This window comes from Carassius auratus, chromosome 44, assembly GCF_003368295.1.
Source record: "Carassius auratus strain Wakin chromosome 44, ASM336829v1, whole genome shotgun sequence".
Lineage (NCBI taxonomy): Eukaryota > Metazoa > Chordata > Actinopteri > Cypriniformes > Cyprinidae > Carassius > Carassius auratus.
The window spans coordinates 3,787,795-3,799,061 of NC_039286.1; the positions used below are offsets into that span (position 1 = coordinate 3,787,795).

The 11,267-nt window shown below is 35.6% G+C and overlaps 1 protein-coding gene across 2 annotated transcripts; it reads right to left on the reverse strand.

The window, feature by feature from the left end:
* Positions 1-481: 481 nt before the first annotated feature.
* Positions 482-11,030, reverse strand: LOC113062165 (potassium/sodium hyperpolarization-activated cyclic nucleotide-gated channel 2-like). Of its 2 annotated transcripts, none has more exons than XM_026231797.1 (8): positions 10,783-11,030; positions 9,984-10,507; positions 5,959-6,391; positions 2,633-2,794; positions 2,288-2,506; positions 2,063-2,209; positions 1,101-1,341; positions 482-1,017 (listed from the first exon to the last, which is right to left on the reverse strand). In XM_026231797.1, exons 2-8 carry the CDS (start codon positions 10,496-10,498, stop codon positions 803-805), a joined length of 1,932 nt encoding a protein of 643 aa, XP_026087582.1. In that variant the 5' UTR covers positions 10,499-10,507; positions 10,783-11,030; the 3' UTR covers positions 482-802. The 2 variants fall into 2 exon arrangements, with proteins under 2 accessions (XP_026087582.1, XP_026087581.1); XM_026231796.1 differs by having other exon boundaries at positions 9,984-10,600.
* Between the last annotated feature and the right edge of the window lie 237 nt (positions 11,031-11,267).

Sequence of the window (11,267 nt, forward strand, 5' to 3'; positions counted from 1 at the left end):
AGCTCATCCATGTCTTTCAGTTAGCAGACATCTTTTCTTACAGTGCATGATTCTTAAGTGCTCAGTGTTGATCCGGAAAGCAGATAGAATGCACTATAATATTGTATTATAAAACAACTAATAGAAATATTATTTTCATTGGTTTAGCTTGATTTGACTATCCGTTTGCCTCCATAAGGAATCAATGATACATCTAGAGACCTTTCACCAGCAGCACCACAATAATGAAAGCTTGGGTAAGTGCAACACTGTTACGTGCTGGTGGCTGGTTTAAATAAAAGCAGTGTCAAAGACATCAAGATTAAAGAGTTAAACACTGAGTTGTACAGAGTTACCATATTCAAATCCATCGTGGATATATTTTGCTAAATGCAAAATTTAAAGGGAGCAATTCCTTGACTAAGGGCGACTATTACTTAGCTTAGTAGAAATTAATTTTATTGTATCGTTAATGTAGTTGTATTATAATATATATTGCTGCATATACATGTTTTACCACATTCATCGAGGTCCCTGCTAAAGTAATGGTTTCTGACTGAAATGAATTACATGAATCTAGTATCTCAAAAGTCAATAAAACTTTATCAAAACTACAGGACTGATATTGTTTATTTTTATGTTCCAATACATTTCAATGTCAAATTAAGAATAAGAAATAACTATTTGAATTAGATAAATCACACCATACTGCAACTGTACATTGTCATTTAAGTCAATTATATGGATACTGTAACACCATGGTTTTTTCTATATTCAGTCATTTTCGGTGAGTCTGTCAAAGTTCAATAAGAATAAGAATCCATTAGTCCCCATCGTCCTCAACACTCTTGTGTGAACGCACAATGCTGTTTCCCTCACGCTCCAGACGGTCCACCGCTACGCTCTCAAACGCCCTCCTCATTAACGGATTCTCCTCTAAGACCTCATTAAAGCTGCTCACACTCAGTGAATAAAGTCTGCAGTACGTGTTGGCTCTGACACTGGCTGTACGACGTCCACGGGTCAGCAGACAGATCTCTAGAAAAGAACATCTGTTGTAACATCTGTGTATAAAGCTAACACTTTTTTATCTTGTGAAAGCAAGGAAAAATCAAACTCACCCCCGAAGTAGCAGCCATCATTCAGTTTCTTCACTTTTTTGTCATGAGTGATCACACTGACGCAGCCATGCTGGATGAAGTACATTTTACGACCAAGCGTCCCTTCACGGATGATTATATCACCCGGCTGAAAGACCTCGAAGCGTAACTTTGTGAGGAGCACTGTGACGAAGTGAGGATCAGCATTCGCAAAGAGAGGCATATTAGCCACCAGCTCACGGCAGTTATAGTTCACTATCTCCTGCAGGTCACACACACAATACAAGATGGATTAGGAATACTATTGTAATCTACCAATCCACTGGACAGTTAAGTTCTGACCTAAGATTAAGTTTATGGATAAGGATTTGTAATTTTTAGTTGAGACATGCTAAGAAATAATGAGACACAAAACCTTTTAACCTTTATGACATTAACCAAAATGCTTTTTCAATATTTATTATATACATTTATATAAACTAGGGTGTGCACAACTAATAATTTTTCTAGCCAAACAAGTAGTCTGATGAAATGTGATATGGTTACATTTGAACTTTTTTAAGGTGTCCTTGCTATAGTACAATTATACATACAAGTACTGAATAATATTAATTAACTACATGTACTAACTTTATGGTTAGGGTTAGGATTTGTTTTTGGGTTACTTGCATGTAATTATGCATAATTAATTGTTTTTATAATAGTAAGTATATGTAACAAAGACACTTTAAAATAACATGTTACCTGGGATATTTCAACAATTTAATAATAAATAGGATATTATTTTCCTGTTATTAAATATGTTAATCAATTGTCCAAGCAAAACAGACATTTTGTTTACATATGACAGTTATGTGACTGACCATGCAAGCACCACAAATGTGAATTAATTATGTCAATCAAAAAAGAACAGTCAGTACTGAGGTGGAGCAAGTTACACGAAAGATCTGACCAAAACATGAAAGAGGAAATAGAAGAGAAACCTCTTTTAGCGGGTCACTGAGTTCTTCGAGGATATTTTCCTCGTCAAACATCTTTCCCTGGAAGCGGTGCTCATAATAATCATGGATCCTCTGCCTCATGTCAGCCGGCAACTTGTGGAAGGACATGTACTGTTCCACTTGTTTGTACTGTAACAAACCAAACAACAAAACTGTTGACAAAGGGGGGGTTGGAGACTCAAAAATGCTTTATTGAGAAACTAGTACCTTCTCTTGATACTGACGATGGGAAGCATCCAAGGACTGGATAAGGTTAGTGGCATTGCCCAGGAACATGGCATAACAGGTGGCACCAACAATCATGCTGATCATTGTGAGCCAGACATCAGTTGTTCCCTCAGGTGCCTGAGCACCATATCCTATACACAACATATGGCTCATGGCCATAAAAAGGGCATAGGAGTATTGGACATCCCAAGTGGCATTCTGACAGAGAAAGACATTGGAAATTTTAAGCAAAATGTAGAAGTTTAAGATTTTGATTAAGTGCATTTTCTGTTTGCTAATGGTTTAATGTGTCTTTGAGACACTACCCAAGATCTTCAAACATACCACCATGTTGTTTTTGGAGACCCAGCAGTTTGATGGGAAATCTTGCAACATGGGCACCATGAACTGCATGCAGCCATCCCAGTGACACAGCAGGAGCATCATTCCAATCAGATTCACTATGCGAACTACTGCGCTTGCAAGGTCATAGGTCATATGGAAGATCTATAAAAAAAAGATGATAGATCTACAGTCAGCACTAGAAGATGGAGCCACATTTACTGTTGCTTGGTGAATTCTCACAGGCAAAATTCAGTCACTTCAATCCGCTTGAATCTTGACGTGTTGAATGCTGTTTCCGGTTCTAAACCCTACCCATTTCAATTGAGAGTACAGTCTCAACAACCTTTATGAGCACGGTTTATTCATATCACACATTTTAGCTAAGCACGGAACAAAGGGTTATTTAATGTGTTGATGTAAGTTTCACTGAAAAAGGAAGTTTGGGTGAGACATATTGAGTGGATCATCCCCTTTTTTATAAGTAGCGTAATTTCGTTTACATCGCAGCCCACCAAAGCAGCATTTAAATCTTGTGACAACAATAGTTAAAAAAAATAATAAGTCTACTAGATTCCCCCTTGATATTAAATATACAACGGTTACTTAAAAATAGATATCATTTTCAGTAAAAGAGTATGAAAAATGTAATATATGTTATCTCTTCTCCTCATTATTGCTCTTAATACTGTAGAATTCAACCAATCAGATGACGACTTCAAAACTCCTGAAGTGTTTTCAATTTTGTGTAACATATGCATCAAACGGTCTGTGGGCATTGGATCTGAGACTGAGGTTGAGACTATATCATTGCTCTGTATTGGTAAACAACGCATCCGTTTCAACATGTGCAGGAGTGTTTTGTGATTGTAGCGACATGTAACTTAGCTTTGTTTTTCTGCTGGAATCTCTATACTACTTTTACATTGTTTGTTTTTAATGTAAACCGCTAGCACAGCGTCTTAGCATTCAGTTAACATGTTAGCTTGTCATTTACATTTAGCATTTCCTACCGTTTTTTTTCTCTCTCGCTCTATTTCTTTTCTCTCTCTCTTACTCTGTTTTTCACGAGTTCATTAAACAACTGTGGTACATCATTCAATAATCACAGTGAGTCATGGCTTCTTCTCCTGTTCTTGTCACTTGCACTGCTTGCCACATGTATAGTGTAGACTTCTCTGTCAGCCGCAAGTGATTCATGGGATAAATGCAGGGAAATAGTTCAGCTGATGGAGTCGCAAGTCGGAGATCAACAAAAATATAATTAAAGAGGTGTGTGAACCTGCAAGTTCGATTTCAGACACTGTAATATGTTCTGGTCCTCTCCCTGCTTATCGCGGTGATGAGATACACAGCAGACTGTTGTCTCTCAATGGATGGATGTCTAAGTGGTGCCCGCAGAATAACATTGGTTTCATAGACAATTGGACAAGTTTTTGGGGCAGACCTGACCTGTTAAAAAAAGATGGTCTTCATCCCTCCACTGACTTAACCAACCGTCTGCTATCCGCCTCACATCAGAAGTCAGTAAAAATCACATAGAGAATCCTACACCTAGATATCATACTATAGATACTGCGTCTGTTCCACAAACTAGCTAGTACAAAAAACGTCCAAAACAACTTAAGGGTAACAATTTAATTAATGTTCAACAAGTAAAACACCGATAATACACAATACAGATGAACAAATGATAAAGCTTGGCTAAATTAATATTTGGTCTCCTTCTACACTACTTTATTACTTTAAATTAGTCTACACCCCAAGATTACCGTTGTAAACATGAGCCGCATTCAAAAGGTAAAGGGTGAGGTGTTGCTACAATTTATAGTAATATTTATAAACTATGGTTTCAAGAAAAATTCATTTGAAGTGATGGTGCTTGAATTAATGGTGCATTATATAGAGAAGTAAGTGTTAATGATAAATATCCCCTGTGATGTTTGTACTGGGTACTGTATAAAGGTCACCAGGGTACCATACAGACTTTATCAAAGAATTTGATGATTTTAACTGCTGGCTACAGTTAAAGTTTTAATTGTTGGGGATTTTAATATCCATGTTGATAATGAAAAATATGCATTAGGATCAGCATTTATAAACATACTGAACTCTACTGGGGTCAGGCAAAACGTAATGACCTACTCATTATCGTAATCATACTTTAGATTTAATACTGTCATATGGAATTGATGTTATTGGCATTGAAGTGATGATCTCGGATCATTATCTGGTTTTGTGTATAATCCATATAGCTAAAGCTGCAAATTCAACTCCTTGTTACAAATATGGTAGAAGCATCACTTCCACAACAAAAGACTACTTTGTAAATAATCTTCCTGAGCTGTCTCAATACCTCAACAAATCCAATAGTTCAGAAAACATGATGTAACAAAGTATGGGCTCTCTCTTTCCTAGCACTTTAGATATGGTTGCTCCTTAAAGACGATTAAGGAAAAAACTCCAACAATGTGGTATAACGAACACAATCGCACCTTAAAGAGAGCAGCCCAGAAAATGGAGCACAGCTGGAAGAAAGGTATTTGTATTGCATGGAGGGAAAGTACTTCTACTTATAAAAAAGCTGTAAAAACTGCTAGATCTGGTTACTTTTTATCTTTTTTAGAGAAAAACAAACACATACCCCAGAATTTATTTAATTCAGTGGCTAAATAAAAAAATAAATAAAGCATCAACAGGTACAAACATTCCCAACAGCACAGCTGTAATGACTTTATGAACATCTTTTCTTCCAATATCAATAGAGTTAAATTTCTAACCCTGTAGCCGTCAGCAACAGTATCCCCTCAGGAACAATTCCATGCATTCTCTACTATAAGACAGGAAAACTTGCCTAAATTTTTCAAACCATCAAAACCAACAACATGTATGTTAGACCCGATTCCATCTAAGCTACTAAAGTAACACTATAAAGCCATTCAAAATAAACTAAATAAAAATTTGTTTAAATTACTCCAAATAAAAATTAATCTTGATATTTGCTAAAAATTACAGAATTAGTAAATTACCGGTGCATTTGAACTTTAACCTTAATTGATTGTTATATGTTGGCAAATGTAAAAAACACTAAAAACTCTGTTTTAAAAAGAAGTATTGCTCATCATGTATATTAACAACAAACATGGACGTTTGTTATGGATAGACAATTGCTTGTCATTGGAATATTGTTGTGCTTGATTTGCAAAAAGTCATTCTAAAAATCTCTGTCATAGTGCATTTTATTGTTTCCCTCAGACAAAAGTCAAATTTCCTTTTCTATTCTAGTCTCGATTTCCTCTATCCTTTTCTCTTCCTGTTCTTTTGCTCACCTCTTCCCATTGATGAATGTAACGTATAAGTCTGGATAAGCGCAACAATCTGAGCAGACTGAGGATCTTGGTGAAGCGGACGATGCGCAAAGCCCTGGCAGTGCGGTACACCTCTGCTGACTCAAGCCGGGCTTCTATATCCACCACCAGGAAGATGTAGTCTACCGGAATGGAGGAGATGAAGTCCACCAGAAACCAGCCTCGAAGGTAACGCCGACTGATCACTTGTGGGTCCAGGATGATTTGGGTGTTGTCTCCTTCAATAATACCAGTACGAAAGTTGAAGACAAGGTCAGCTAGGAAGAGGGTGTCCGAGGCCACGTTGAAGGTGATCCACGGCAGTGTGTTCTGATCCTCAAAGAAGGTGATGCCCCATGGCAGAATGACGAGGTTGCCCATCATCAGGCACAGCATCACCAAGTCCCAATAGAACCTGTGTGTGAAGATGCATGATATAAAGAAAAAAAGATGGATTCTAGAGTAGGTACATTAAAATTCATAACTACAAATCAACCATGTGATTCAAATTAAAGGATGGACCAATGTAACAATACATTTAATATAATTATTTTTATATATTATGGCCGATAACTGATAAATAGTAAATATTACAATTCTACACAATTTTCTCAAAATAAATAACAAATAAAATGCTAAAAACTAAAATCACTAGTGAAAGTAGGCATCACAGTATTATATTGTACAGTATGAAAAATGGACATTCACTTTGAGTTGATGTATTTTGCTATATTTAACAGTTAATAAATTCTTAGTGTTCTTAAATATTAATGTAAAAGAGCATAAGATGACTAACCTAAATGTAAAAATATGCCAAATGAGAGGCAAAATTAAAAATTGAATACTAGACAAAGAATATATATATATATATATATATATATATATATATATATATATATATATATATATATATATATATATATATATATATATATATATATATATATATATATATATATATATATATATAAGAAAGTTAAGAAATGTGTCGTTCATTCAATGTGTCATAATTTAGCTCTTTTGTATGAATTTTAAAGATTTGCCTTGAAACTAAACAGCATAGGTTACAAAAATGTGTTAAAAACAAAGCAGAGGAAAATGTTATCCTTTATTTCTTATGGTTTAAAGATCCAGGCTGATAACCTTAAGGTCGCTGGTTTGAACCAGTCTTTCAGAGTGCTATAGGGTGACTGTCCCTGTAATGTAATAAGACACTATCCTATGGCAACATCACACGTTTCGTGGAAATAAATTAAATCAACCCCACATGTTTGCCAATAACTAAAAGTTTTTCTAAGAAACAAATATGTGACCCTAAAGCATGTCTGGTGTTACAAATGAAACCATCATGGACAAAGTTTGATTTAAATGCTCAAGTGCAAAATAAGACATTCATTCAAATAAGTATCGACAACTTTGAGCAAACAGAATAAATATGTCAATTACATGTGTTGCAAAACATTCCTCTCCATGTTAATGAAGTGGTAATGGGGACGTCATGAATGTACTGTATTGTATGCGACTGATTTAAAGTGAGATATGCACCCTTTTACGCACTACCATACATGTGCTGGGTGGTTTGAAGTTTCAGTCTGTGGTCATATTCTCCAAAGTTAAATTTTAGACATATCAAGCACATATCAGTCTTATACTCATTAGTCAACTACTTGTCAGCTAAACAAAAAGATTCAAGTTGTAACAGATCATGACCTTTTCACCTTTATCATATTTTCCCCAGTAAAAAAGTGCAAAAGTAAAAATCCCAGATTAAAACAAATGTTTAATGATAGAAAAAAAATTCTACAATTATCTACAATTACATTTAAGTTATTCTCAATTATGTGCTTCATCACATTTTCTATTAGAAATATACATATAGCAGTACTGTCATTAACTAAAAATATGTTTAACATATTTATACATTTAATATGTTAACTGAAATAAAATATTTAAAAAAACTTAAACCTATTTTACTTAAATTAGTAGCCAAGGCAACATTTAAATTTTTCATTTGGTTTAAGTTGAAGTAGGAAAATTAAAAAAAATTTAATTCAAATATATTACAAACTAAATAGACACATTTTAAAAATGATTTATTATAAATTATATTTTCGCCATCATCACATACTCCTGTTAAAAAGAGTAAAAGTAGACATTAACAAAATAGTGTTGCATGTTATCTGTAAGTATAGAGTGGAAGTAAAGTAATAAGCAGCTCGCTTGGAAATTTAGGTAAAAGTTGATAAAACAGCAGTAATTTGCTCAAGGGTTTGTTTAACTGCATCTAAAAAGAAGATTTGCACATGAAACAAATTATGGTAAAATAAGACGTGTAGCTGCATGGTGATTCTAGTGCCTCACTAAATTGGATTAAAGACTTAAAAATGTTGATTTTGATCTCCTACTTATGCACACAATTCTTTTCTCTTGGGACAAAAAGAAAAAAAAAATCTGTTTATCCCTTTACCTCTTGCTGCTTTCTCTGTGTATGTGTTTCAGAAGAAGAACATCAACCTGACACTGTAACCAAGTGGGTCTTTCCAGCCCATCCATGAACGCTGATACCCTTTCCAGCTAATGGTAACTCTAGAAAGGAAAGCGCTGTAACTGACCTGTGTTGTATTGTGTTTTTCTGAGCTGGTTCAAAGGTTTGTGCTTTAAGGTCATGATTTGAGACGTAAGTGCTTGTGGACATTGTATGATTATTGACAGCAAAGAAATTGACATGTAAAACTAAGGTGTTTTCTAACATCACAGAGATTCTCTATTGTTATACATCAACCACTCTGTTTTTTTGTTTTGTTTAAAAAAATAATAATTTCCCATATGATGCTAGGTCCACCCTCAAGTTTCTATAAAACTCTGGTTCCAGGAGCCTCTAATGCATTTAGTTTTTTAACCTATTTTTTTCAATCTATTAGGTAAAAATCTTAATTCTGAATCAACATTGTATAATCTGAGCGACCAAAATGTCACACTCCTCACCCAAAGTATGTGAAAGACTAATAGTGAAGCACCACTAATAATTGTTGACAGTGGATTCTACACTGCAAATTTTTTTTTTTTTTATTCCTTTGTTGACATGACAAAGTTTGCATCATTGTAACAATTACGGTTTATATTAATTAAAAGATCTCATGCACTTTATCTATTTCAGAAAAAGTTCAATGCAAATTATTCTTTTTTTTTTGTTTAATTATTCACAATTAAGTGCTTCATCTTCATCTTTTCTATTTTCAAAGAGCAGTATTATTGTTATCGTTAACTAAAACAAAATATGTAAAAAAAAAAATGTGTTAACTGAAATAAAACTTTCTTAGTTAGTAACTAAGGCAACATTTCAAATTTGAAGTGTTGAAGCATGTCTAAGTTGAAGTATGAAAATTACTAAATCCAAAAATAAAACCTAAATAGAATATTTTTCATTTAAAAAAGTACCTAAAAATATATATTTTTAAATAAATCCAAATATTAAGAAATACTATAATACTATCAATTATACTCAGATAACACTGGAAGAAGTGTTACATGAAAACTCATAAATGAAATACTTCAAATGCCACACAAAGTTAACGATCAACTGACCAGTTTACCAACTAACTCATCCTGACATCAACAAGATAATAAGCTACAAAAGGTAGCAGCAAAACAAACAGCAGCTGTGCAAATAAAACTAGCAAACATAATTATACCCGCCCCAATGCATGCTGGGATGAGGTCGAACAGATCAGTACCACAAACCCATTTTTTCAGTAGCCTGCTTGGACTGAACAAACACAATAGCATGACTGTATTACTGTTGACTTCACTTAAAAGTTAAGAGTATTTAAAATATATATAAGAAAAGGGAAAAAAAAGCTGCAGCATTCATTTAGTTCCTAAAAATGACTATGCTCAAATAAATTTGCTTATTTACTTGATTTAAGACTACTGCTACATTCACAATAACAGTACCCTTGTTGGATGATCTGCCAAGTCATATTTTCCCTTTCCCCTGCATCACTCACCTGAAGTTACTATATGGATGTATAATCCAAACCCCAAATGACTTGACCCGTTGCTGTTCAGCTGCAACACCCGTTGCACTCCCAAACATTCGCAGTGAGAACTTGTTAACCCCTGGCTGCAGCAAGGAGCTGAACTGTCTCTGGAGAAATGTAGACGGGACAGTGAAGACCCTTTCTTCTGATTCGGATGGCTGAGGGGCTCCCGCAGGCCCTGCGGACTCTGCCATGGCTTTGTCGAGGTGAGGTGGAGTGGATGTGGTCACGGTGGTGGTGGTGGTGGTGGTTGCTGTTGTGCCATCTAACCCTGTGGTCACCTCAAGGGACTTTGAGGTGGGACTGGCCCTGGAGTCTGTGCATTCCTGGTGGTTCACAGCAGACAGCAGCCTTCGGCTCACATCCTCTCCTCCTCGCAGTAAAGTCCTCGAAGAGGAACGCCAGTTGCTTAGAGAGAAGCCGCTTCTGGAGCAGAGCTTCGAGTCACCATTTGAAGCAGGAGGCTGTCCATCACCGTCCATAATTCAGATCTGTTGTTAATGCAGGTTCAGGGTGATGACTAGTTTGGCAGATGGGAGTCTCAAGAAGAGCATGAGGACATGATGCTTTCCACATTCAGAATCCTTTTGTATTTGGAAACCATGTTCAGGTTTGTATACAAAAACTTTTTTTAATAAATAGGTCTTAATATGATTTTAACACATGCTTTAGATGAATGTAGTTGTTAAGTTTTCTTTAAATAGTCTACTCATAATGCGAACTTAACCTTCTTTTTAAAACTCATAGTTTTTTCATAGAAACTTACGAGGAGAATCCATCCGCCCTCGAAAGGTTCCTCTGGGAATAAGTGCATTTATTGTCAATATTATTCCCCCGTATACACTTTCCACTCATAAACCGTGTCGCGCGCTGGCAAAACCTCCTCAGAATGAGCGCGCGGGTTGTCTTGTCGTCAAATCACGCGTCAGTCAGGGAGCGCGATGAAACTCGATGAGGTTTGTGTATAATCGGCTTCTTGATAGCAGGCGCTGTTTTTATCTCCCTCTCTGCTGACACCTGCGTGGTTATCTATTCAACAAGCTGTCGGGATGTGGGTAATGGGCGGGGCCAACCTTTACTAGAAGACACTGAATCCGCTGAAGGCTCACAGGTGTATTTACCTGAGGCTGCTGTGAGCTTTAGAAATACATTCTGCGCGTGTGCAGAAATATACTGTATGCATGTTTAAGGAACACATTCATTTAAAAAAGGTTTTTATTTCTTTATTTGTGTGTTTAGTCTGTTGTTCAT

Bases quoted from the DNA above. Each gene is read 5' to 3' on its own strand.
- LOC113062165 (XM_026231797.1), bottom strand. From the start codon at position 10,498: ATGGACGGTGATGGACAGCCTCCTGCTTCAAATGGTGACTCGAAGCTC. The intron at 2,795-5,958 runs GTGAGCAAAAGA...TTTTTTTTATAG, and splicing joins ACATTCATCAATGGGAAGAG to ATCTTCCATATGACCTATGA. The intron at 1,018-1,100 runs GTGAGTTTGATT...GTTCTTTTCTAG, and splicing joins TGATGGCTGCTACTTCGGGG to AGATCTGTCTGCTGACCCGT.